This window comes from Brugia malayi (assembly GCF_000002995.4).
Source record: "Brugia malayi strain FR3 genome assembly, contig: Bm_v4_Chr3_scaffold_001, whole genome shotgun sequence".
Lineage (NCBI taxonomy): Eukaryota > Metazoa > Nematoda > Chromadorea > Rhabditida > Onchocercidae > Brugia > Brugia malayi.
The window spans coordinates 8,940,452-8,968,430 of NW_025062477.1; the positions used below are offsets into that span (position 1 = coordinate 8,940,452).

Below are 27,979 nucleotides of genomic sequence, written 5' to 3' on the forward strand. Positions count from 1 at the left end.
CCGTAGCAGTAAGATTATCGTAGGAACGGTAATAGCATGAAGATCCCCAAGAAATGACCAACAGAAGTTGTATGAGTGCAAGCCGCGGTGCGCACTCCGAAATGAGCCCCTACTTCTCCCATGCTCACGTCATCGCTGTCATGCTGCTATATGTGTATCGCGAGCGCCTATTGCAGCTTGATACACAGAGACTAGGTCGTAGTGCGCGATGTCAGTCCGAATGCACCTCAGGCGTGATAGATTTATGTGGTCCCACTAAGTGTGCCAAGAATCTCAGGGTGTATTTCAGTGAATTATGTAGACTTGGACTGGCCCAAGTGAAATATAAGTGAAGTGTACAAACAGATACATTGAAATGATGAGTGCAGTTCTCTTCAGCTAACTTATAATACTAGCACAAAACATAGCATCAGATGATACAGTCATCAATACAGTGCTACCTCTAATTCCATCTTTCTCCAGTTCGCTAGCATATTATCTAATTTGTAAAACACTTCTCTCCATACTCCCACCTACTTTTTTTTAGTTTCCTGAACCACTAGAATGGCAGTTCCACAATCATTAGAGTAATTTCAGGATTCGACATACTAAATCTTAGGGATCATCTGGACTTTCTTCTTTGCACATTTACGTTTATACGTCTATTTTGCCATGCTGAATGGGAATGCCGGCGTTTGCATGGCTGACTATTTTCACACGCCAGCCAAAATCGTTGTAAACGTCTTATGACACGGTGCTGAAATCATAGAATAGGAAAAGGAAGAAATATGTTGCGGTAATTATAGCTTGATGAAGCAAATTCAAGAACTACGCTGCAATATGGTATTTCAGTAACTTTTTATAAATGGTAAGAAAAGAAAATCAGCATATATTATATTTCGACTTGCGTGGTTGAACAAGTAAGTACGCAATTCCCGACAAAGTCTAATTTAGCTTTTTGGTTTAGTTTGAAGGATGTATGCAGCCTTCGAATAAAAGACACTTATTGTTTAGCATATTTTAATGGCAAAGCAGCATATCCATCTAACCTCTGATCATTGTAATGTTTCGAAAAAAGATCTAACCGTTATTTGTGCTTCAAGGGGAAAAGACTGAGTATAGAATCTTCCTATTTGCTTTTCCAGAACTTCAATCGGATGGGGGATAGCGATCTCACGCAATATTTCTGTTTCCCCGCATTGATTACGTTTGGATATAAATAACTTTGCAACGGCTTTCCCTTCTCCCTTTTGATGTGAAAATAAACTGATCATTCTCTCTAATTCAAGCTTGTCGTCAATTACGTCTCGTTTTCCACATCCACATTCACACTCCATCTCGATAATTTTTTTGCATCTTTTTTCAATGACTTCTGCATTTTCTGCCTTGTTTGTAGCATGGCTCACCGGCACCTAAAAAAAAATGGTCTGAAGAGCTTAACCAGTCTTGCTATTTTTTTTAACCACCTGATACAGTATTCTATTCCAGAACCAGATCACACGCATTAAATAGCCACGAAAGGTAAATCTGTCAGAAGTCGGTTCTGATCAATCACCCAATGTGAGTGATTGCAAATATTCTGATATCTTTCTATTAAGTAATGAAATTCTGAATCATGATTTCAAGTCAGACTTTTGCAAGATGGTTCCAAGGATCTCAACTTTTAGCGACGGTTTACTCCGTCATTTAATATTATGCTTGTATTATGCGCATCTCGTTACTTTCTGTTTCTGAAAACACTATACCTGCAATGGAAGTGCTTGTGTTTCTGGTGGTGGAGCCTGAAAGAACATGTTTGCAACTACTGGGGATAATGCGGTAGGAAGTTGTTTTTTCTTCATAAAGATAAAGTTAATGGGTCGCCTAATCTCTTTTTTATTTTCAATTTTAGATGACAAAATCCTTAGTCTCTGTTGTTCTGGTATATTGGCTTCTATAGAAATATTCTGGAAGCTCGGAGAATTGATATTAATTTCCAGCAATGACACTTCTGTGTCAGACACGAATATTCTTGATTTTTTCCTGAATTTAGGCGAGGTATTTGACGGTCCTTGCTCCTCTGACACATCTCCAATACTCTCCGACATTTCATTGATGAATCCTGATGTTTTGAGAGTTTCATGATCAGGCTTGCATTTTGGAGTCGGAAATCTTATTTTAGTTTTTAACATTTTTGGTTGTATATGTTCAACGTTTTGTATCGATTCCGGGACGCTGGGTTTCTCATCTCGATTTTCCACCACTTCAATTTCTTCGTCTTCATCTGATTCTTCCAAACCATGCAGTGGGTCATCATTCTGAACAACAGCTAAATTGATGCCTTCCTTGTGGACATATTCCATATAGATTCGTCGATATGAATTTACGAAGTCTAGTGCAGGTCGTAAATCTTTCATTTCGAGGCCTGAAATTATTGGTTTCCAGAAAATTTACCAAAAATGCCATAATATTTATTAAACATAATACTCTAATTCAGAGGAAGGCAGAAATCTTAGTTGTTCTGCCAGTGAATACAACCACAACATTGACGTGAAAAAGATTTAATGTTCAATAGTTTCTCGAGTAGCAGGGATCTTCCTGCAAAGAGAATTGACAATTCACATTTCGTGCAAATTTAGTATTGTTGCAAACAAGTCGTAATGTGTGGTTTACTCGGAAATTTAAATTCAAAAAAGACCTGTAATCTTTGCTGCTATTTCATAGTTTAGACCCAACACTGAAATACATGCTGCTGCTCCAAGTTGACGGTATGTAAAATTAAAGCTGTAAAGATCTGCCGTGCAAAGATCTAGAACCTAAAAATAAAAGTAGGTGTGCATTTCATTTTATCTGAATTATAAAAGGCCATTTTTAACTGTGCTAAATGACATAAATAGTAATAAATGAATGACCATTTGTTCTTTAGATGAAATTCTTTGTAATTCAAATAAATTTAAATCAGTAAGCAGCAAAGGACTTAGGAGTTCGTGTTTGAAAGAAAACGCAGAAATTTTAGTTGTTATGCAGTGAATAAAATCACAATACTGACGTGAAAAAAATTTAATGTTCAGTAGTTTTATTCAGTTCAAAGCACATAAAAATATACCTGTGCGATGGCAATTCGATTATTCCAATCACCTGGAGATGATGGTTCGCCTATGACGAGATCGTCCAGTTCTGCCCATGTGAAGAAATCCACTTCTTCATCATCAGATACTCCTAATGTTATTTTTGTTCGTTTTTTAGTTGGTGTTGACTGATGGGCCAAGGTTAGATTACAAATTCGCTTGTATATGGTATAAACTCGCGTCATATGCGTATATATTTTAGCCCATTCTAAGGCAGTTATAGTCCTTAATGACCAACTGACACTCTAAAATTAGCACTGTAAAATTAGCTGCTTCCTCATATCAAACTGGAAATTTGGGCATTTATGAACTTCGGTCCATTTTCTTTATTTGTATTGTTACAGAGAGCAGGAAAGATTTATACTGAGGAGGGTTCGTGCTGCGCATCTGCTAATGCACTACGTAATTGTGGAATATAAAAAAATTGTCATACGCTAATTATTTTCATTTCCAGTTCGAACATATTTTCTGTTTCCAAGCGACCACATGGGGAAACTTGACGTACGTAATCCGCTATAGTTTTCCAATGGTTTTTTCGCCTTTCCTGAGTTACTTAGTGTTATTTCATTGAGAATCAATCAACTTTATATTCTGTGGTTAACAACGTGTTGTTTCCTTGGTGTATTAAAAGTTTTGTGATTCAACCACTCATGATTTCTCTTTTTTCTAATAATCGAGAAGGAACAACTCCTACATGGCAAAATGTAACATCTAAGTGGGACCTATGAGTTTCAAGTTCTTCGGTCCTCAAAGTAAAGGATTCAGTCTGTTCTAAATCCAAGTGTATCAAGGCTAGTTAAAAACACCGCTTGGATTAAAAATCCGAGATAGAAAATCAACCTCTAATTTAGAAGCGATGAAGACGACGAAAATCCCTGTGAAAATTACATCTCCCTTATCCATATTTGCAAAGTCAAACACGGTCATTACACGATCGAATATGTCTACAGCACGGTGGTATGTTTCGCGACGATACTCCATATGTTCGCATAGCTAGAATCACGCTTACTTTGTTTGGATCTTCTGTGTTTATGAGCTGTATCGTATTAGCATCATTAATAAATCAGTTCATTATTCGTTTTTTAAGAAAGTTATTACTTGCATCATTAGCAGGAGCGCAGTAATTCGGAAATGAATGCCTTTCACCTTCTTTATCTTGCATCTTACCACTCTTCTTTCGTCAAGTCTATCACGCGAATTGCAAAGGATTTGCCAGACCTGTAACTCATATCTTTCTACAAATCTACATATCGCTTTGTCGTCTTTTATATAAAATTATGGAAAACATCGGTGCAGAAATTAGGAATGACCTGTCGTGGTGAACCAAGACAATTGCAGCTGAGGAAGTTTGACGGGTCGTTATAGACTTCAACATCTGATGCATTAGTAGAGGATTCCGGAGGAAGTTTTGCATTATCACTTAATCTGAACACAATTCTTTTGAGTATTATATGAACTACTCTTAATAATGTGAAATTATTTTGTCAAAAAAATAACGAATGTATCAAGTCATTTTGAAACATTTGAAGAAAGCATCTTAGATACTACTAAATTCCTTTAATAAAATTCCAGCTATTCCGGTGAATCATCTAAGTAAGTTGTTATACGGATATCTCCAAACTCTCATATTTCTCAACAGGAGCAAGCCTTCATACTTTATTATACAAAAACAGTACCATTAAAACCAACCTGCGTTCGCTTTCAATTATTTTCGCACTACGACAATCTGAAATTAAATGTTATGCATGGTATAGACAAGACAAAAAATTGTTTAGGAGTAAAAAACTGGATTCAAACTGACTTTCTTCCGTAATACGCCGATACTTAATAGGTGGTTCAGAAGACTCTGTTGTTTTGTTTAACAAAGATCTTCTTTTTTTATCTGTACCATGCATAGCTTCTAAAACAGAACAATAATTTCAAGGCATATTACTAAATCTCTACACTTTATCTGCAAAACACATTCATTTAACACTGTAACCACATTCACTATTCAACTTTTCCTTTTATTAACAAACGACAATTTTGATTAACAAAAGATAAGAGAATTTGATTTAAAGAAGAATAGTAAATGTAAAGATAAATAAAATTACTTTGTATACAAATATCTACACTAAGTCTAAAAGACTCAGACTTAATTCTCAAGGATGTTCAATAACAACAATGATCAAAAGTTTTTCTATCTTTTAGAGGATCACAGTGCATCAACCGCCATCAATAGTATCAGGCGCTATAATTCTTTATCTTACACTTTCTATTATGATCAATATTTCAATTTCGCCGACCTACATCATAATTTGTAAAGTCTGTCCATATCTGCAGAAAAATTTCTGTATCATTCAAATTGCATTCAGACGAATCGAACTGAAGTAGTCAACGATTTGGAATCAGACAGAAGAAATAAATTAATACAGCATAGACCACTTATCTTCCAGGTTTGTGGTCGGAAGAGAAATTAAATTAAACTTTTTGTTTTAAACTCGAGATGCTACGTTGTCATCTGTACGTTATTCACAATTTATTACTCGAATGCCTAAAAATTTCTCAGCCCTACATTCATAGAAGCACTTCATTCACTGAGAACAGCATAAGTGATGGCACACATCTCATTTGTTAATCATATACTGACAATTATTAATTTGACTGTTTTTGTGAAGCAATAATTAACGACGATGTAATACGTGTATTGAGACGTCATAATTTCTAACAGTCATTAAATCATATACCATTCCCAACATATTTAAGTTCTTCACTAACTTTTTATGATTCGTCACTAGTTTGAACTTTGATTTATTTCCAGTGAAAATACTGTTACAGCAAATTGGAGCATTTCGCAGTAAGAGACGATTCAAAGCAATGCATCGCTGTTACATTGTTCAAATTTCTAATTTAGATTACTTCCTTATAGCTTACCTAACACCATAGTACTCCAACAAAAGTATCATTAAAGCAGAATGTAGTAGCACTTTTGAGACAAATCAAATATCTGTTAGCTTGGATTTTCTTTCCATTTTATATTAACGCTTCCTCTAGCTTATCAGTTTTTTGGAATTTGACTCTTCGAATATTAAACTTTAGTTTCTTCCTTGTCCCAAACGCAACTTTGGAATGTTAATTCTATTCCAAAGTTCAATTAATAATGAATTATTTAAAAGAGAATTTGAGGCCATAAGGTCTTTGAAAAGACACATAATTAAGGATACAGAGTGCTTTGTTTAGAACTCATTATTACAATAAATTTCTGAAAGTAACCACTCCTTTTTTTAGTTTTCATTTAAAATTACTCACCCCTAATTTAATATTCAAAACCATTATAGATAACTCACGTCATATAATTTTATCCGCCTTTTGTAAAGAGATTTACAATACACTTTCATTTTCAGTCAATGGCCAATATATCTCTCCCAGGACAGGATAAACATTTTATTGGGTGGAATGTTCGGTTCAATCCTTTCATACAAATTATTAGTCGTGCACATACCACTGATAATACCACGGCTAAATAAATTTTCAGAGTATCTGCACAAATTTAGCATCCTTAAATGTTCAATGGATAAACGCATAGTGTCAAAACGTTACTGAGCAGAGTAAGCTACTGATAGAGTAGTATGTAAGTCTGAGATGCTTTTTTGGGAGTAGAAGCAATTCGATATTTCAATTGAGTTTTTTATAGTGACAACACTAAAAATGTTCATATATCCGCAGAAGCATTTAAGACATGATAGATTTATGTTGGAACTATGATGCGTAACGCCACTGTAAAGCACTGGCAAATTTGCTAAAACCAGCAACAGATGCCATGTACCAACAACCACGTGGTATGCCTTTTCTGATAGGTATTGAAATTAACTTCATGAAATTCCATAGCTATATCGCAACACTCATATATAATATAAGGCAGGCTACGTTTAATTAATCGTGCAGAAGATTGTTTTTATCCAGAATTACATTTTTATTCAAATTATTTGAACCTGAATGAATTGCTTCTCAAAAAAATATATAGCGTTAATATAAGGCATTGTCATAAATTCACCTGGAAAAAAGCACTTTCCATATTGAACATGAGTTGCCGCACTGCAGATCTTTGCTTGAAAAAATGAAATACTTGAGAAATTGGATCAGAAACTGGACGAAGAAAATCACAGTAAACACAAAGGAATTATGCTAATATTCACCATCCTGGTATCATTGACAAGTTGGTGCAAAATCGGGCAAATCCAACGTTTATCAGTAAATAATTTCTATGACAATTCACTACCCCGCCATGTTATACATGCATGTCATAATTTCAACACTTGAAAAAACTAAAAAACCCAAATTAATTTAATTTTCACACAATGGAACAATGAATTTCTGGCAGACCTACTAATGCTAAGACTGGTTAATATGCCATGACTTATTTTTATTTCTCAGAATTCCCATGAAACAATGAATTAAAGTGAAGCACAATTTAAAATCGTATCAAATCGGGAAATTAAACGTCCTTAACCAACGAAATTAAACATTCATTACCAACCATATATGGTCTTGAGTAGGAAGACTAGCTATCTGCTTCTGTTCATCATCGTAAAATTTATCAACAAAAGTACCTGCACGTGTAAATACCTGAAAGGGAACCGACACAGGAATTCAAACCGAGTGGAAATGAATCAATCTTACAACTGTTAATGGCTACGAAATCGTTATCCTCAGTCTGTCATAAAGACAGCATTTCAAAGCAGATGGAGTTAAGAAGAGGAACTCACGTCAATTATTCTCTTCTTTATTGGCTGCAATAAAATATTTTCAGTCTCTTTGAAACCAATATAAAGATCGAAACATTCTTTGATCTATAATAATATTAAATGAAGTTATATCAGAAATATAACAGTCCATCAAATATTACTAGCAGTGAATTCAATTAAACAGAAGGACAGAGAAAAAACAGTAAGATATATTGAGAATAAAAAAAGCTTGAAAAGTAGTTTAAAAAAGTCTACCTCAGGCCATAAATGGGTCACTTTTTTATATGCTTGACCGGCAAAATTTTGCATGCTACTTGCCTTCAGAAAATCGTTTTTTGCAAGGTCAAAATCAGCAGTTGCTGCCTAAAACAGAAGTTATTGTACAGAATGGCTTCGAAAAACTAACGTAACTAGATAACATAAAGAAAGAACTTTTAGTAAAATCAAGGTACACCATTTTGAAATGACTTACTGTCTTCTCTGCTTTAGCAATGTAATCAGCAAACTCAAAAATAATCATATCACTGGTTGTATTTATCAGGTTATGGCAGTGAGTTTTCAACCGAATATCAATAATTCGCCGGCTATCACCAGCTGCTTCCGTAACTGCCAGTGGTACCTTAAAATGAATCAGTTAACAATGTTTAAGCTGCTAATACATTATGTAGCTTTCAAAAAACTTTGTATATCTGAAAAATAAACAGTACTATAAAAAAACAACTTAAGTTATTGTAATAATGTAATATTATATGGGAAAAAAAAATACTTGCAACAAAAATTCCAGGAAAGCATTATTTGATGTCAACTCAAACCATCTGTGACGGTCATGAAAGAGCTGCGAAGCGGAAGTTCTATATTTGCTGAAGTCGAACACGTAATCACGCTGCGGAATGTTATCAGAGAGCGTGCTTCCTAAAATTAAAATTTCCTTATTAAATCGATAAAACTGCGTTATAACAGTTTTGTAATTCGACTGACATAAAACCAATGTTACATTACTGATATATATCTATGAATTTATAGAAACGGTAAGGATTACTTACCAGGTGGCACAGTGACCCTATACGGACTTGTTTGTTCACGCAGTATCAGCAAATGTTTCACGATAAATAATTCGGCATCCAGGAATCGACGAGGGAGCGAAATCTTTTCCGCAGCGCTATTCCGAATCTGTTCTGCTGCATCTTCCAATGATTGGCAACATGCTGTCAGCAGCTCATGAGCAATGCTTTGGAATACTAAAGGCTAAAATATTGGCGGCTTCATAGTTTTAAGCAAAAACCTAAAGTCCGTTAAATCCAGATCTAAGTACATTAAACTGAAGAAGTTAAAAAATAAATTACCTCTAAACATTTGAATAATTTAGAAAGAGAAAGCACGGTACGTCGGACAGTTGGATACCACAAACAGTAAAGATTGACTGCAGAAGTTGATGAAGTTGCATTTATATCATCCTGAATATTTTCTGTTCCATTTCTATATTTTTAACTTCTAAAAACTTTAGTAAGGAAATATTGATACTAGAAAAAACAATATCTTTTCTAAAGTGTGTTCCTTTTCAATCTTTCTCATCATTTCCAATTTCTCAGGATAGGCCAAATCTCCACTCGATGGAATGAATTCGGCTATATCCGATTGAGCGTACAAACTAGTTCTGCAACTGTCTGGATGATAATGCATAATACACATGCTTTTAACAGTGGAGCAATGAAATCACAAACTAACCGTTTAATTTAGTTTAACAATATCAACTCAATCAAATAATATCAAATTCAAATATGAAATATGAAAACAGTGCTGAGAAACTCACCTGTAAACAATTCGCTCAGCAATATCACCCAACAATTCAGTCATAACACGTACGAATCCGTTACGAGGATTCATATATTCATCAGTGTAGAACGGTAACGATGTACCAGCATTCGTATAACCTGCCAATCGTTTTACTGACATCACTGATTGCATAAGGCCACAACGTTCTTCAATCATTTCAACCTTAAACTCTTAAAAGCGTCCAAATGAATATATTTCGTCACATGAGTGTAGTTCGCTACAAACTGCTTCATTCCTGTGTATTAACATTGTTTAGATTAAACTAACATTTGATGAGGAAACATTTTATTTTGTTTGTGGATTACTTCCAGTCAAGCTAAGCTGCTCACTTTTCAAGCTATACTGTCTCATTCATCAATTATGAACTATTATTACAATCAACATTATATAATTGACCTGGTTTTGTTAACCACGACTCAGTCCAAACTTTACTAAATGCAAACTAAAGAAAAAAAAAAAATCTGAAATTACTTTCAAAATCGTGCATAGTTCAGTTAGGGTTTCCAAATGTGGATTATGTATAACAATAGGTCGCAAAATATCGTACAAAACACGACATAGTGACTCGATAAAATCATCGAACGATGTTGTCTCTAAGTTGAATGAGGTCGAAATTGATGCATGCGGATTTGATGGGATTGATACTGTAGCAGGTCTTGAACCATTATCGTCATCGTCTAAAACGTTCGTTCTCAGACTTAAAAGGCTTTATAGAACAAAGGAAATAACTATTAAAATTCCTTCAGGAATTTTGCTCACCACGAACTGTAAAAAACTGCTTATATAATCGAAATTCATCGTCGCAAAGTCGGAGTAAAAAAGCACAACCATTTCGAGTCAATGCACAAGAGCTGCTTTCATGAGTTCTGCACAAAATTAAAAATTAGTATGATTAAAATTCTCCTCAAAATGTTTGAGAACAAAGAAAGAAACAACCTTTTAAGTTCTTCAATAGTATTTTTTATAACAGGTTCAAGCATCTGATATCGTATTTTAAAGTAAGCTTGTTGGCAATCAGCTGTCATCAACTGAAACTCTGTGATATCTCGAAAGTGTTGCTCAGCAACATTAAGAGCTGATCGAATAGAATTGGCTCTGGCAGCAAAAACACCATATAGGAGTGCGAAGGTATCGTCATCAGTATAACCACTTTGACGAGCTGTAGAAATATGTAAGTTATTTCCTATTCTCTGAGTATTCCTTAAAACCCTCCTTTATTTAAAAAGGCAGTAACAACATACTTTCGACATATAGCTTTATATGCCTATCCTTCACGGCATTATGGCTTGCTTCCAGATCGGCCATAACACCCATTCTTATCACTGTCATTGCTCTAAATTTTATCAGTTGCAAGCACTTAAATGATTGAAAATGTTATTTGGAAAATTAACAAATTCCGACTTCCATATACCTTTGTATATAAAAAAAAATCTTGTTAGGTCATTATTCTGAAGTGTGATTATGCTATTCAAATACTTCACTAAATTAACATAGCATCCCATCATTCCTCCATAAAAAAAATAAATGATGAGAATATTTACGAAAAAAAATGAATGATAGAGGGCGAATATTTATAAAAAAATAGTAAATGATAAACGGGGAATATTTCCACACATAGGATTATAGAAAAATAAGAAATTAGTACTTTGACAAACACTGTTCATATTTCGTAATATAAATTCTGGAATCCTTGTAATGAATATGGTTATTCAAAAATCTCAAACATTCATCGATTGTCGATAAAATCTGTGTAAATACTTGTCCCGTTATCGAAAATTTTCCAGTGCTTAATTTCTGGAATATATTTACAAAGTATGAAAAAGAAAAAACAGAAACATTAACCTCCTTAAGCTATTTAAGATGTCTGAATAAGTATTCAACATAAATAAATGAGAAAAAGACACACTTTCATGATAGAGTCGTATTGAGTATAATAATAAAGATTGGCACAAATTTGTTCAGCTCCAGCAGCAATCTGCGTTTGGTGTGCCATCATCCGATCACATGCATTGTGTAATGAAGAGGTTCGCTCAGTGACAATTTCATAATTACTTCGTAACTTATCCACCAACTGATTAAATTGTGAAATTTTTATAACATTTATAAAAATGATACATGAAATAATATTTAATTAAATAGATCTGTTACAAAGCAGTAAGACGGAAAAAAAAGCTGATGTAGGAAAAAGAAAGGAATTAGGAATTGAAATATAAAACTCGTACTGATAAAACCACCTCAATGCACTTATCATAGCGTTCTTTCACCAGATCTATACTTTCCTTACAGATGTGCAGCAAACCAATTTCAGCATTCTCTTCGATAATACCACTCGAAATGTTTTCCTTCTCAGCGATGTACAAATCCGACAAGTAACTGAAGGGGAAGAATCCAGATGACTCTCAAGTTATTTCAAGAAAGCTAATATTAAACAATATTTCTTTTTCTCTGTTCTAAAAAATGACTGCAGAGAATCTCCAAAAACCTAGAGATTATTTCTTCTCAATTCATGTTTTGAATTTTATCGCCTTGAAAAAAATTCACTTTGACATTGAACATTAATGTACATGTAATGGGAAACAAGAGAAACCTGTAAAGTAAATCTGCACTTAGATTCGAATCTAGTACTTCGAAGTCCTCCAATTCTTTACCACTTTGTAAATCAGCTAAACAATAACAAATCATTATTCCTACCAGCACAAGAAAAGCTCTTATTTTCATTAAACATAAGTTAATACCTTCTCAATCCAAGAACTCTGTAAACGCAGCATATTCCAAAATTTAATGACTGAAATTCGTCAAATACTAAAATCACTGACTCGTCTTATAAGCCTTTACTGCTACAATCTGTATAACAACCCATAAATCTCTCTCGGAAGAATACTTCAAATTATATATAAAGTTATAGTAATCTCACCATTGTTCGCAGGTGAAGGCAGCCCATAATCAGCAACTTTAGTAATCAACAATTCAACTGTTTTCTTATGCATAGATCCAAACGGACCCATCATAGACATATGTACTCTTGACGATACCCTAGAAGTTATATTGAATGCTAACAAGACAGATTGCAATATTACGTTAGTAATCAAGTCCATATATTAAAATATAAATTCAAGTAGATGTACACGAACCAATTATCACTGGAAACGCCAGCTCCCGGACAAAGGTATCCATGCATAAGCTATCCTTATATCACCCTTCCTAAGTCGTAAACCTGATGTTATCATTACTGCAAGGACAATACCACTGCACAGCCACTGATATTAACATGAAAATCACTTTATTATTTTATTGCTATCATTCTCACATCAAAAGACAATTTCGGGATCTAAAAAACAAGGAATAAAATAAACAGAAAACGGTGCTGGTACTTCAAGCATGTTCCAAAATATTCTTCCATGACTATCGCAAATAAAATCATCCAAGAAACCAAAAAACATTCCGCTGCTTTTAAAAAGAACCAGAAGGTATGAACTACTTAGATAAAAATGACCACACAATCAGAAAACATAGCAACAACATAAAAATAACTAAACAAATAAATATTCCTATTATTCAAAATTCTAAAAGAAATCAGTCTCAAAAAAATCTCAGATTCGTCCTGCAAAATTGCAGGATGATCCAAATTCGAATAATCTAGAAAAGTAAAGTGAACAATCTAAATCTCTAAAACATACAAAACATTAATAAGATGTGAGTTAAATATCATAATGTATCACATTTTTAAGTTCCTTGAACAAAAATCTCTGCTTCATATCCATTAAATGTAAATTCTAAGTCATTAAGTTATTAAAAATCACTAAGTTATTAATTATAATTCCTGGAACAAAAACAACAACATTATTTGTCTAGTCCAATCGCTGTGTTTGCTTCCGATGCCTAGGGGATCCTGATTTCGGTGATTTGTCTGAAATTTCAAAACATAAGATCTATGTTATTGTAAGGAATATTCTTAACTTAAAGTTAAGAATGACTCTCATGCAAATCACTATTCTCCGGAAAACTTTCTGAAATTTTCTTTTCTGTTTGTAATATACAAATAACGCCAAAACATTAAAATAAAACTCATACTGTGATTAAGTACTTCACGGGGGATCCACTCAAAATCAACTTCGTTTTTCTTGCTGGTCCCTATTTCAGTCAGTTGTGTTTGTCGACTTTTGGCCATCCCATGTCTTCTTGTCAACTAAAATATTTTAGCAATATTCAAATATAGTAAATAAATGATCAACAAAAACGAAAGTTTTGGATTATTTTATACTTGGTGATTTAAATTATATTGTCCCTTTTTCGTATGTGGCAACCACAAGCACAGCTTCTCAGCCCTTTTCAAGATCAATATATGCATTTCAAGTTCAATGTTATTTAATGAAAAACTTCATCAACATCTAATGATTTTCCTTTTACATCACTTCACACCACTCACTTTTACAGCTGTTAGTATTTACAACAAATATATCTCTAAACTCCATGCATGAAAGCGACAACCTTGGAAAGAAAATGCTGTCCAGCTAATAATATTAGCACAACAACAGCCGCGAAAATGACGTACAGAAACCCAGTTTCTGTGTTGAAATTTGATTCATCCTCTACAATCGTTACAGTTTCGTTGAAAACTGTGTTTTTATATCCTTTTCCATCACTATCTTCATATTGTAGTTCTACAACAAGTCCCAGCGGCCGTCCAGCGAATTGATCAGACGGGTAAAAGGCATAGTTAAAGGTAGCTTCCTGTTTAGCTGCTACAACACGATTATATTGCACCCTCGAAAACTAAAATAAGAAATACATGAAATTAAATAAGGCTGCAGCAAAAAAAAATTAAATTTAACTAAATTAAATTTTAAAAAAAATTAAATTTTTTAGCAAAATCTAAAATTTTAGTAAAATTTGAGTAACCAGATTTAACTAAGTACGAATTTATCGAAACTCAAAATACCAACATTTTGTATGTGATAGCTGAAATCCTGTGGATAGCGGAAAGAAGTCTCGCAAAAAAGCACAGTAAATTCTTTCTCGCCATGGTTTTGAAACCCCATCAAGAATTGAACAAGCTTACCGCCAGGAAGGCCTAAAAAAAAAAACAGTAATGGAAAATTATGTTTTTTTTTTTTTTTTTTTTTAACAAAGGAGCTAGGAAGAGAAAAATCAATAAAAGTACCTTCCGAATGCTCAGGATGAGTAAAAATGAAAGCCACATGAACGTCGGCAGAAGGTTTCATTACGTTGTCAACTTCCACTGCATCGGAAATCTGGAATGTTTCATATTTAGTGATACCAATTTTATTCAATTACGAATTGTGTATCACTTGGCCAAATTTTATAATTCAAATTTATAATTTTAAATAAAAAATTTTTTTATAATTCTTAGGAAAGAAAACTGAAATTCAGAAAAACGAGAACAAGCTGTTAAATGCCAGTAATATGAAACAGACTCATTTCATACCTGTTTTCTTACCAATAAAATGCTTTATAAAGAAATTTCCAAATTGAAATTGACGGGATATCATTTAATAACTACCTTATCCTCGGAAACTGCGATGATGTCCTCTTCGTTTACAGAAAGCTCCTCTTCAACTTCACCGTCCACTGCATCATCCGCTTTCATAGTAATGAAACCTTAAAGCACTATCAACTGACATAAATAGGTTGTAATTTCCTAGAACTAACAGGTTATCAAATCACAAACAGTACGTTCCGACTTAATAAAGGGATTTTACTTTCTATGAGAATCAGCTTCAAGAATACCTAAAATGGGGTAAAGAATGATATTAAAGCAACAATTTAAGCGAAATGATAAGCAGCGTCTAAAAGACCAATCTTGTGCAAAAATTATAAACTCAGACTATGTCTTTCATAATTTTTCTCAAAATTTTTTTTTTTTTAAAAGAATTTTGAAAAAAAAAAAAAAAAAAAAACGAAATGTCGTTCAAATCATCAACATTCTTTTCTTAATAATTCCACTTGAAATTATAGCTGAGGGAAGTACTACTCGGTGGAAATGACTAGGACAATTTTAAAATAGGTGACAAAATACCCCATGTATGAAATGACTTTGAAAGGCAAACTCACAAGTTGATAATGCAGCAAGTCCGAGAAGAAGTCGAAGTATTCTTCTGCTGATCATCTCCAACCCGTCAACCAGCAACTGTCCACAATACTGCCAACTCCCCAAGTCGCCCTCACTGAACTATTCCAGACAACCGGGTCCACAAACTGCTGGAAGAACGCTGCAACACTTCAACAACTGCAAACTTTCAAGATGTGTCGAGATGGAGGATGTGGTAGTTCGGAGGTGATGTAGTAAGAAGGGTCACGTTTCATGCAACTTTTTCCGGTTAGAGGAAGTGGGGAAGAAACGGAGTGGTTTTTCAAGAAACACTGCTTTGAGTTTTCTGAATGTTTCATGTGTGCATTAAGGAACACAGAAGGTCAAGTTCCCACAATTCCCTAACAGAAAAATGAAGATTTTCTTTCCTTCAGAGAAAAATGAAGAATTCCGTGGGCATTCCGATCTAGTTCAGCCTCAGTTCAACGCCACGTAACATTATTAAGCACTGTTAATCCTCTTTTTTTCATCCTTATTTCTGATCATTCTTTTTACGTAGTAATTTATCTCTATAATGTGTTAACAAGACGAATGCAAGGCCATCCCAAGTTACGTCACAAACTCAATTATTTATGGAGTTCATTGGTACCGTCCTTATACTCAGTATGATAAGAATGATTTGCAGCACAAAATTTTTTGGATTGTGTCACTTCACATGGAGGGAACAAAGTTATAGATCACCATTACTTTTTCTGTCCATAATGCAGTATTTTCTAATATTGGATTTTAAATTAATCTAGGTTCTTTGTTGTACAATTTAAAAAAGGGAGTTCAAATTTGATCTGGTTATTTCAGAAAGTAAATGAAGATTTTAGAAGTGAAGAACGGTAAGAAAAAAACGAGCCATGCGAGCAAGCGATTTTTAACCTATCCTTTTTATTAAACCGGTCAGCATCAACAGTCTGCTTGATCAGTGTCTTTTTTATCTCTTTGATTTGAAGAGAATTTTAATCAAATATGTTGCGAAAACCGCTGGCGAAATATTTCATTTCTGAGAGCAACTGGTGCATGTTAGAGATTTAAATAACAGATTGTAGTAGTAAATTATAATTTTTGACTGATTACTTGCGTTTCCAGCTGACAGTTCCGTCTTGTGATAAATTTTAGTATAAACATCATGATTAAGATAATATTGTAATGCTATACTAGTATTATGTTCTCAACCAAGTTATGATATTGGAAAGGAGCAAAGAAATTTAAATTATTAGCTTTTTGTGCGATGGCTTTCATATCATCTCCAAAATTAGAGCAGTTGATTCGAAATTTATTGTAACGGGGAGTATGCAAAGAATATGCTTGCCACTGAAATATTCTAAGTAGGATCCTGTAAATTTGCTTGCAAGATAACCATTTTACTTAGAAATTCATAATGTTTAACTTAAAAGATAAATTCATTCCTGTAAAGATTGCAACTTTCTTTAAATTTAAATGAATTTCAGAAATCCTTTCCAAGCAAAATCGGTTGGATATAATTCCAAAAACTTCAGAATTCCAAAGACGGCTATTGCAACTGGAGCAATTTTTACAATCCAGCTCCCACACTTTATCAATAACATCACTAATTATTCACTGATAACAAATGTGCTTGACTGATGCATACAATCGGAAATCTTTATACCCTTCGTCTCCGAGATGAATTAAAAATCAATTCTTATATCTTTCTTACGAATTTTCTTGTATCTGTCATCGAACATCCACATAAGCAGCTATTCGGGTTGAACGACAGTCCGAAGTTTTACGTGAAAACCAAATCAAATCCCGCAAATTGCATTGCTTTTTAATATTTGACATTCATTTGATTTCTGTGTGTGACTTGATTTCTTTTCATGACTCTGTGCTTAGCACTGCTTTAAATTTTTATAACTCTCCGTTTATATTTAGAACTTACTATAAAAGAAATATCTGTCACAAAGGACGAATGTGACCATATTTTTACTTTTTCACATATCAATCTCAAACGAAGAAGTTGAAGCGATAGTTGTGAATTGCTTCTGCATCAAAATAAAAACAGAACTACACCAATGTTATGTATAGAACAGGAACTGAACTGATAAGAAAAGTAAACGAATGAAAGATTCATTTACAGATGGAAAAAAGTTTAACCTAATGAATACATCCTATAAAATTAAATTTACAATAACGCTCGACAAATTTGTCTTCTTTACAGACTGCATATCTCCAGTTCTTCAAGAATGATCTAGTTGCTTCAGGCTATGAACTGCATGTTAAATGTACAGTTAATATATCTGGGTTATTAAAAGACCGAAAGTTAAGCCCATTAGGAATCCCATTAGGAACGTTGCAAAAATTTATAAAAATTGAGCAGTTCCCACTTTAGTTACAAGTCACTCAATATTAAGCGTAAAGAAAATGTTCAAATGACTTCAACGAAAAATAAATCAAACACTTCGAAAAAATACAGGAATGCAACTTAAATGTTGGCAAGTGGAGACAAAGGAAATACGAAAAATCCGAAAGGACATGTTTCAATGCCTTTTTATCATATGTTTTAAACTGAAACACCATCAGCTTAAAACTTAAAATAATCACAAAGTTCATCACAATCGTACACTAAAACTGCTGGATGGTTTCAAAAAATCTCACAAGAAACCTAAATCGACAATTAAACTGATTTTGATACAAATCACATCTACACGCACAAATCATTATTCTCAACGGGTTCTTTAGGAACTATGCCAGGTAAACGAAAACACTGAAACTAGGCTTCCTTTAAAGATTCCGATTAACTACCATCAATAATTTGATGCGTTGTAATAATAAAATGTGCGGTGTAAAATAACCGTAAAATAATTAATACTTGGCGCATAAGCAAACAAATTACCTATGTTGTGCGATCACAACATGCCAAAAATAATGCTAGAGGTAGTGAGGAGTTAAAAGCCACAGAAATAAGTTCACAGGGATTTCAATGTTCCTACCAAAACGAAATAAACTTCCTACTGAATTCATTGTTCGCTTTTTAAGTTGAACGTGAGACATCCTAACCGATAACATTTCGGAACCATGAAATAATCAGAATGTCTCAAGGAAACATTTGCTGGTAACAGGAAAACTCCAAAATAATATTTAACCGATTTTTCCGCTGAAAATACACAATTTGAAAAAGAAAACTTACATGGAAATTTAAATTTTAGTTGGAGTATTAACAAAGTAATGAAGAGGCAAAATTGTTATTCACTGTGAAACAGTGAACCATATCTCTTGTAGGACAACAGCAACATAAAAATCACTTGCAAAAATGGTTTGATAAAGCTTTTGTCACATTCCGCTAAATAAACATATCATTTTCTTTCACACTTATTTTAAAAATTTTTGAATGAATTTAACTCACAAACGTAAATTTCAAAATTTTCATAACATCCACAACCAAGTATTAAAGCCTGAGGTTTCTACCAAATTTTGCGGCTGCTTTCCTAAACCTAAAGTTGTAAATGAATTGTAAATAATCAGCTCAGTAGTTAATTTCGGATAAGTTCGATTTAAAAAAAGAAAAAAAAATCACCGGATGGAAAGTTCAAATAAATAAAACACAGTAAAAAAAATAAAGCTATAATATTGGAAGCAGTAATGATAGACGCAGCGGATGTGTCTTCCCATAATGCACCATAGCGATTCCGTACTTTACTAGACAACGAACGCGGTGTCAACGAAGATGAAGATGCCGAAGGTGTACCTCCTATATTACTTACTTCTGTTGCTGTACCGTAAAGAACCAAATCCCATCGAATCAGTTCAGCATCTAAAGAAATTAGCATGTAAGCTGCAAACTATGGAGTTCTAGTTTTGTATAATGCAGTCGGAAAAGGTGAGTTCTACATGAAATTAGCTCTCACGAAAATTTCATTTGAAAAATTTACCATCCCACCCATCATTATTAATTTCTAATGTCCATAAACCGACAGCCATTTCGCCCCAGTTATGAGTTGTCATGAAAGCCCATTCTCTGAAGCCTGTCCGTGAAGTATCGCGAGCTCGTTTCGCCAACAAAGTTGATCGAGTCCCTATAATATATATGGATTCTTAAAAAACTTCATATAATAATCGTGCAAAAAGTCAATATAATGATGATGAAAGTGATCTAAAAACAACAGAAAAGAATGAATATAGAAAAACTATCTCTATCCATTTCAAGACAACTGAATCAAATCTTCTAACTGTTTAGTAGACTAATTATCATGGAAGTACAACCCACCTGAAGGTGAAGTGAGATAAATTTGTATATCACCCCGTTTAGGTGCAGTTAGAGTAATGATTGCCTGGACATGCTCAAGATATCCTACTTTGTTACGAGAATAGCTTGAGCAACCGTCTGTATAAAGTTGCAACTGCAATCGATTACCGTGTGGAACTATTCTAAAAAGAAGAATATTAAAAAAATAAAGGTTAAAACTGAGGGAATTCTAGAATGAATGTTTCCTCCACTAAAATAGAGGAGGGAATTTTGAAGACTTTACATAGACTTACTTTTTAGTGCAGTGATTCTTGCAAATTATGCCAAGATTGACTAAGTTATCTTAATATCGATTTATTTTATTTAAAACACACAATATATTTTTTGTTAAAGTAATTAAAGCAATATTTATTAAATATATTTTTTTGTTAAAGTGATTAAAGTAATATTTATTAAGCATGTAGATTTTAATAATTGTTTTTATTAAACCAGAACTTGAAGGGGAAGTATACATTTGTTAAAGTTTGCATATGAAATATACATAAGTTTTAATAATCATTGTACATTCTGAGTTTGTGTAAAATTCTCTTCACTACAGTTAGGAAGACTTCGTACTGAAAAGTCTAATGAACTTATAAAAAGTAGTTATAAGAAGCAAAGTGTTTTCTTGCAAGTGCTCGAATGCAAATCCTCTCGATTCAAATTTAGTTGAAATCTGAATAATAAAAAAAAAGAACTAGCTTGTATCTAGCAGGATAAAAGACGACGCATTTCCTCTGTTCCGGAACTGTTGTCCAGTTATTAGCCAATCGGACCATCGCACCAGCATCCATTAAACCAAAACCAAATGAATGTGATACTTTCTTCCCAACTCCATTTGTTACCCAATCACCAGCACGAAGATTGAGAGGTCGAGCGGTGCGAACAACAATATGCTCAAACGAAAACTCTTATCACGTTATCTTAAATATTGGCAATGTTTCTATTTCATTTTTCCATAGGATGAAGTTCCACATTTTATCCTAAAAGAACTCCCAGCGTATGTACATTTTATTCACTTGAGTAACGAACAAAATGGCACAACCTCCATAATTCAGTTCTCAGCAATAATTGTTTCCCACTAGCTAATTGATCAAATGAGATTTTTTAACCCACAATCTATATTTAAGGAACAAATGAAAATTACCTGCATATCCCGCCATGTTAATTTAGGATTTGCTTCCAGAGTTAAAGCAACAATGCCAGCTGCTAGTGGTGCACTTGCCGACGTACCCGTATGAGCATTTGTACAGGAATGATGTAAATCTGTTGTTACCTGCAAACAAATGTACGAAATTTTAAATACCTATTGATGGTATTAGATTTATTTTGCAAAGAAGTACGTAAATTCTGGTATTTTTAGCCAGACAAATTTTTACAAATTTTAAACGTATTGTGATCGCGAGAATTCCGTGTATAGACTGAAATATTTCTTGAATGCTTAAAGCGATGAGTAGGACAGATAGCAAATATATCTCGTGGAAAGATAAATGTTCGCAAAAATAAACAGCTTATTGTTGTATCATCGCTTTTAGTTATCAGTTTAACATCTTCTGAACAAAATTTCAGGCAACTCACAATCATTTTTTCACCAGTAGCACCGCTACTATATGCAGTAGCAAGTGTTGAGCTACAAGCTTCTGAATACCACGGTATGTTACCGTGTTCCGTTGCGGATGATATAGATAATGTATAAATACTATTAGTATATCCATCACAATTACATGAATCGGCATCTTTACCACCATTTCCACTGGCCCAAACAAATATCGAACCAAGACCACGACGACCCTGAACAACAGCTCTTCATTTTAAAGATAAATGAAAAATTTTTCATTAAGGATTTTTCTTCTAATTTGACCAAGACAATTTACGAAAATTCTGGCTATTATTAATCATTATTAGGTTACTGTGTAACACAAACACAAAATTTTCAAAGATAATTTTCCGGAACAATTACTCAACACTTTCTTTTTGTTAACGACTCACCTCACGAATACCTTTTTCGAAAGCTCTTCGTGTTAATTTTGCTGGTCCATCAACCGTTCTGCCATCATCATCCGGTCCCCAGCTTGCTGAATAAATATCGATATGGTCAGAATTATGAGCAAGACTGGTTGCCTCTACCGCATCGGTCACATCACCATCCAGCATTCTAATCCCTATAAGGAGTTGAGATTTAGTACTTGTCTTTTCACCGAAAAACATCTTTTTCGAGCGATAAGCCTGAATGAATTCTATTATTAAAGTTATTTGAAATTTTAAATTCTTAACAACTATTTGTCAGTTTCCTGATGCTAAAACTATTGAATATCTGAAAAATGAATACCTGAAATGGTAAATTTTTTATCCGGAACAGTGCAGTTGTTACATAGTTTCATATAAATTTACTTAATACGTACCTCTTGATAGTTTACTTGATAGATAAATACTAAAGAATGAATTTTGCTATCTAACACGCAAAAGAGGAGTGAAAGATACTATCTGTGTGTTTTTATTACTGCGTCATAAGATGTTCAAATCAACTTCCATGAGAAACTATTACAAATTCGTGAAATGATACGAATTTAATCCTTCAAAACACATTCTTCCTTCGTTTTCACACTTCATCTCGCAAAAACCAGGCAAAATAGTACCGCCAATTCGAGCATTATAGGCGATTCCAACAATACACAGTGAATTATTGAAAATAGCAGCTACTTCGCCAGCACATCGTGTTCCATGCCTATTCTCATCTGTGTAATCATACCGAGGTGTTGGGTCTTCATCACGATCATTCACGTCATAACTAGCTTTCGAATCCTGGAAATAAAAATTTCGAATTGAAAATATTACGAAAGTAGTAAAAGAAGACAAATAATGTGTTTTGAACTATTCACATAATTTGGAGCAATATCCGGATGTGTTCGTTCCAAACCATCATCCAATATTGTTACAACTACACCTCTTCCTGTATAACCAAGATCCCAAGCTTCGCGTACATTATGATCCAAGCCACGATCATATGCTGCTGCATTCTGGAATTTATTTCCAAATGAGTAGTCAATAAAATACAAAGTCAAGAATTATATGATATGATTCTAAACTAACCAAATACCACATGTCGGACCACAATGGATCATTTAAATTATAATTTCCAACACTGCGGATATCGGCATTCCTGTTACGGCTGCTTGCATATTGTTGTTGAACATCGTCACTGCCTATTATTGTGAGGTCGTCACTAATTTCATTGCCCTGGAGATGTTATTATTGAGTTGAATGTATTTTAGAAATGAAAGAGACCCCAATCAGAAAAATCTTTTAATTCTTTAATTATTGATTATAATTATTGCAAATTTTTTTTATATGAATAAACAATGAGTATGTTGTATAAATATAGCAATTGAACTGATCTATAAAATTCAGAAAATAAAAACGTTTCCTTTGTACTCTTCAATTTAATGAATTCAGTACTTTCTCTTTAACTTTCATTTAAAATATATATAAGTACTATCCTGTAGCTATGTTTTTTCAATTATCAAATGAAACCGGAATTTATAAAAGCCAAAACATCAAATTGATTTTTTGAATCGACAGAAACACACAAAACAAAAAAAAGGTTAAACTCTTATTGGCATTATTAACTAATATTTAAGGTAAAGTTTATGAAAGAATTCACCTTAAATCGCTGCAAATGCACAGTCGATGAAAGAGTGTTCATCAACATGTAATCACGCTTAACTCGTTTTTTTGCTATTTGTTGTTCTATCCATTCCACCTAAAAACATGAGATTATTCTACTTCTATCCATTCTATCTAAAAAAAAAAATGAGATTCTCAAACAGTACTCCTTTTTTAAACTAATCTGGCATATAAATCAGAGTAGTGCACAATACTAATCTCGAAGTGTTGATAAGCTAGTGCACAAGCGGTCGGAGAACAATAAAATAACTGTCTTTGATTCACTTCATAACCTGGAAGCAAAATGCCAAAAATGCCGAATGTGGCTTCTCATCTGCGTATCATCTTCATGAATGGATCCATCATTAACACTGCATTTACTATTTCACTACTAGAAGAACAGAAAATACAACTTTGATTATAATAATTTAGTAGCTGTGGGCGTGGATAAAAAAGATAACTCTAGATGGATGATGGAAATGATTTCTAAATATTTCGCTCAAACATTTGAAAGCTCAGGATATATTAAGAGAAGAGCATAAAACTTCGGAATTTTAAAAACAACTTAAATGTAACAAGCACTGATAATTCATTTCTGCATAAATGCATTGAATGTTTGACTTACATTCAAACTAGCAGCTTATGTTTTGAGAAAAAAACCTCCCTATTAGAAAATCAATCGTGTGAAGAGTTCATCTCAAACAAGACCACTTCCTTATTTCTTAACTTAATAATGTTCTTCACTTATTAATTAGCTGCAATAGCTTACAAAGCCAAATCAGCGATTGCATACTTTAATAAGTCCTCTTTTATTCCTTCAATAGTCGCTCAAGATTTTTCAACAAGCAGAATGGGGAAGAAGAAATCTAATGATTTAATATGTTTACAAAATGCTGGTACAGTTTAAAAAATGGTGACTAAAAAAAATGACCTTCGATTTTCTCACAAAAGGAAATTTATTCGCAGAAAGGTGACAATGAAGATTTAGAAGAATTTAAGAATATTTAGAAGTTATCATTGACTTTTATTGCTTTTTCCTTTCAGATTAACATTCTGACCAAGTCATGCAAAAATAACTCAAATACAGTTATTATAGCCACCCTTTATGTAACAACTCAGTCAGTGTGATTCTAATCAAGGAAACAGTATGTTCGACACACCCTGCGAATGCCACAAAATCTTCGTTATTCTGAATTTAAACGAGTGTTCCTACTATGAAGAACGTAATATTTGGTTAATCTGAACGGACACAAGTCTAATAGCGACTTGGAATATATGAAAATTGCATATGCTTCAGATGTAATATAGTTTAAAACCATATATCCGCTCTTATCTTATTAAGGCATATTATTAAGTATGATTATACTTGGAGTTTCAAAATGCTTACTCTGCAATTTAATGCAATGCAGAATAATTATCCAGCTTCAGTTTTTAGCAGCACTACCTTTTCTCATCACCGAATAGCCGAACAGAACGTTTAAAAACTATTTTCTTATTCGTCTAATTAGTTGCGAAGAAATATTTGTGCGTTGCATATGATATGCAGAGCATGAAGACAAGATAAAGGCAAGATTACAAGTATTTGTGATGGAAAGACATTTTATTCATCCGCAAATTGTTTTCTGTTTGCAAATATGAGTACTAAGCGATAGGAGATAATAGTCTATAAAAAAAATTACGAACATCTGGCGAAGATCCTTTTCTTTCCATATATTACTATCTATAACAAATCGACAATATTGAAAATCAAATTGAGAATGAATTAGGAAGTCGAATAATATCGATATTGAAGGAGTAAATGAAGTAAATGAAACCTATAAATACATGGAGGAACGAAAGAATTAAATAAAACCTTACCTTAGGTTCTCTTGCAATAGAATTCGTTTGAGCATTCCTTCTACGCCTTGTTGACCTCTTTCTTGTTTGTCGACTTTCGAACAAGAAATATTCATCATTCGGTAAAACCTTAAATATGAACGTTGAAACTGATGATGTGATATGTTAACTGAGAACATATCAAACTGAAAGTTGTAAATAATCCATGACTTTCTTCAAATTCCTCAGCAATTAGAGTCTTTCGTAATCATGAAGTTCAAAAAAAAGGAATTTTCCAGTGCATTACAAATCTAACTGGATGGGAAGATTAATGCTTTAGTTGAATAGAAGTCGAATAAAAGTAAACAATCAAATATCAAGTGGACAATAATTTCATCGCTCTCGTAGCAATTTCAGATTCTACAGTCTTCAAACTGGTAAAACGATGTTAAGTAAAAACAGTACTACTTAAGGATCAGTTAGCAGAACTGTCATTGTTAAAATTATTAGGGCTTTGAAATCTTTTAAAACAAAAAATCAACGAAACAAAGATATGAAAATGCTATAAAAAAAGCATTTTAACTTCCCATATTTAGCAACCGCGAACATCAGAACTGTTTACATTCTCTAGTCTTAATGAAGATCTGCATACTTAGCAAGAGAATCTGCTATTCTAGACCGAATTTCTTAATTTTTATGGAGTTTTAAGAAAAAAACAAACTCGTCCCAGATTGATAAAGCCATATTTTGCCGCTAATTTATCCGCTTCCAGAGTATCACCACCAGTGATTCGCACAGCAAACTGATTAGTATACGCTTTGCGCAATGCTGTTGATGATGACTGGCTCGTTCCTGTTCCGTAACTACCGTTATTATGATTATTGCTGCCACCAACGGGTGTCAATTCGATCACCGCATCGGAAGAATTTAACTCATCTGCTGCTACTGAGGAGAACTGGGGCATCGATAAAAAGGCCAATGATAAAACGATGAATAATAATGATGTCACAGGAATACGAAAGTGCTGACGCGATAATGAGCGATAGTTCCTGTTTAATGGACAAATCTGATATGTGGTGCAGTTTCCCTTCAAAACACTGTTTTCTTCATTCATTATAGGGAATTTAAAAACATCTGCATTTGAACAACAAGCCAATTCATTTTTTGCCACACTGTTCAAAGTATGAACTGACCTAAAAATAAGATTTCAAAATCTAGATTAGACAAAATTTACTTCTCCAGAAAATGAAACAAACAGAAACAGTACATACTTTTACTCTATCCTACTTAAACAGCAGGAGTTAAATCAAACTTTACACAAAATTTAGGGTACTAATCAAAATTTTCAAATCTGATTATAACACGGCAAGTAAAGTTATATGTAAATGAACAACTTACGTTTCATTGTTGATTTTAACTCGATAAATTCCATGAGCAGATTTTTGATTATCCCATACGGAATGTTTATAAGTTGGATTTGCACATTTCCTACTCAATGCCATTTATTTGTATCACCGAAAATTGTCGTTATTTTCGCAGAAGCGAATGAGGAACGATGGAGATAAGGTGTTAAAGTGTACCAAGTTTGTGGAATTCATGAACAACAACGATTTAATTTTAGGAAAGAGTAGTGATGAAGGTAAAAATATCCGATATTAGCTTCCATATATATATATATATATATTTACACATTCGTTCTAAAATGTTGATTATATTTTCATACTGATGCAAACGTTATTTCTTGGGAAATGAACGCATAAAGAGAAAAAAGTGAAGATAAATAACTAATGTGGTATGCAAACAAACTCATAAGTCAAAACTCAATAGTCGGCGTAAATGACTCAGTCCTGACAGCAAACAGGTAGAACGAACTATAGATCGTTGATGTATATTATAGGAAGAAGTCATATAAAAAAAGAAACGAAGTAGAGCACAAGAATGAATATTTCCATGGGCAGTGATGAGATGCTAAATGATGAAATTTCGAAAATTTAATCATTTAGCACAAACTCTCTATTTAGCGATTTATTTGACGACAATATATTAGTCAGAAATTTTATTTTTTGTCATAAGCTGATAGTAAAAGAAAGGAATTCCTCGAATTACTTACAACAATCGTTAATTGTATTGCTTTTGAACAATCTATAGAAGGCTGCTCAAAATGAATGCTATAAAAAAAAAAAAAAAAATAATAAAATAAAATAAAAATAGCAGGTGCAAAAAATCCCTTTGCTTAAGCATCGGTTTGCACTGGGAAAGGGTGAACTAATCCCATCCTACTTTTACATATATTTGTTAAACGTATATGCCTTACTTCTTCTCTTCTTTTGCTTTTTCAGCCTTTCCGATAGCAAATCCTCTTTTTTCATTTCCGATTAATTTCTGTAGTTCTTTACTCAGCTAGCTTTGAAAAACAAAACTAATTTATTTCACTGCTCCTCGACAACAGTCATCTATCGATTTGAAACGCACATTATTTCGGTATTTCAACTTTGAGCCAGCTTGGCTTTCATCGCAG

General features: G+C 33.4%; 4 protein-coding genes across 4 annotated transcripts; all 4 read right to left on the bottom strand.

Moving 5' to 3' along the window:
• Window positions 1-601: 601 nt before the first annotated feature.
• Bm12927 (Uncharacterized protein) lies at window positions 602-4,981 on the bottom strand (the record flags this gene model as incomplete). The annotated part of the gene is made up of 11 exons (XM_001901318.2): window positions 602-736; window positions 1,065-1,391; window positions 1,725-2,383; window positions 2,657-2,774; window positions 3,065-3,331; window positions 3,520-3,630; window positions 3,927-4,079; window positions 4,185-4,304; window positions 4,397-4,511; window positions 4,776-4,812; window positions 4,888-4,981. 11 exons carry the CDS (start codon window positions 4,979-4,981, stop codon window positions 602-604), a joined length of 2,136 nt encoding a protein of 711 aa, XP_001901353.2.
• A 1,843-nt stretch (window positions 4,982-6,824) lies between these two features.
• Bma-cogc-3 (Uncharacterized protein) lies at window positions 6,825-12,821 on the bottom strand (the record flags this gene model as incomplete). Its single annotated transcript, XM_043080540.1, has 21 exons — window positions 6,825-6,915; window positions 7,120-7,173; window positions 7,603-7,691; window positions 7,832-7,915; window positions 8,066-8,173; window positions 8,283-8,429; window positions 8,577-8,722; window positions 8,854-9,055; window positions 9,154-9,264; window positions 9,332-9,464; window positions 9,621-9,805; window positions 10,115-10,320; window positions 10,403-10,509; window positions 10,580-10,802; window positions 10,885-10,976; window positions 11,289-11,437; window positions 11,550-11,714; window positions 11,878-12,016; window positions 12,231-12,306; window positions 12,558-12,676; window positions 12,775-12,821. 21 exons carry the CDS (start codon window positions 12,819-12,821, stop codon window positions 6,825-6,827), a joined length of 2,673 nt encoding a protein of 890 aa, XP_042936474.1.
• Window positions 12,822-13,491: 670 nt separating this feature from the next.
• On the bottom strand, window positions 13,492-15,770 carry Bma-trap-1 (Uncharacterized protein; the record flags this gene model as incomplete). The annotated part of the gene is made up of 7 exons (XM_001901320.2): window positions 13,492-13,550; window positions 13,715-13,829; window positions 14,132-14,416; window positions 14,587-14,714; window positions 14,805-14,895; window positions 15,165-15,262; window positions 15,716-15,770. The coding sequence occupies 7 exons, from the start codon at window positions 15,768-15,770 to the stop codon at window positions 13,492-13,494; spliced, it is 831 nt and encodes a 276-aa protein (XP_001901355.2).
• Window positions 15,771-18,718: 2,948 nt separating this feature from the next.
• Window positions 18,719-26,963, bottom strand: Bma-kpc-1 (celfurPC protein, putative; the record flags this gene model as incomplete). Its single annotated transcript, XM_043080541.1, has 15 exons — window positions 18,719-18,855; window positions 19,276-19,512; window positions 19,631-19,774; window positions 19,966-20,126; window positions 20,686-20,879; window positions 21,131-21,259; window positions 21,562-21,774; window positions 21,973-22,145; window positions 22,620-22,785; window positions 22,863-23,000; window positions 23,074-23,220; window positions 23,645-23,743; window positions 25,504-25,611; window positions 26,183-26,654; window positions 26,860-26,963. The coding sequence occupies 15 exons, from the start codon at window positions 26,961-26,963 to the stop codon at window positions 18,719-18,721; spliced, it is 2,622 nt and encodes an 873-aa protein (XP_042936475.1).
• Window positions 26,964-27,979: the final 1,016 nt, after the last annotated feature.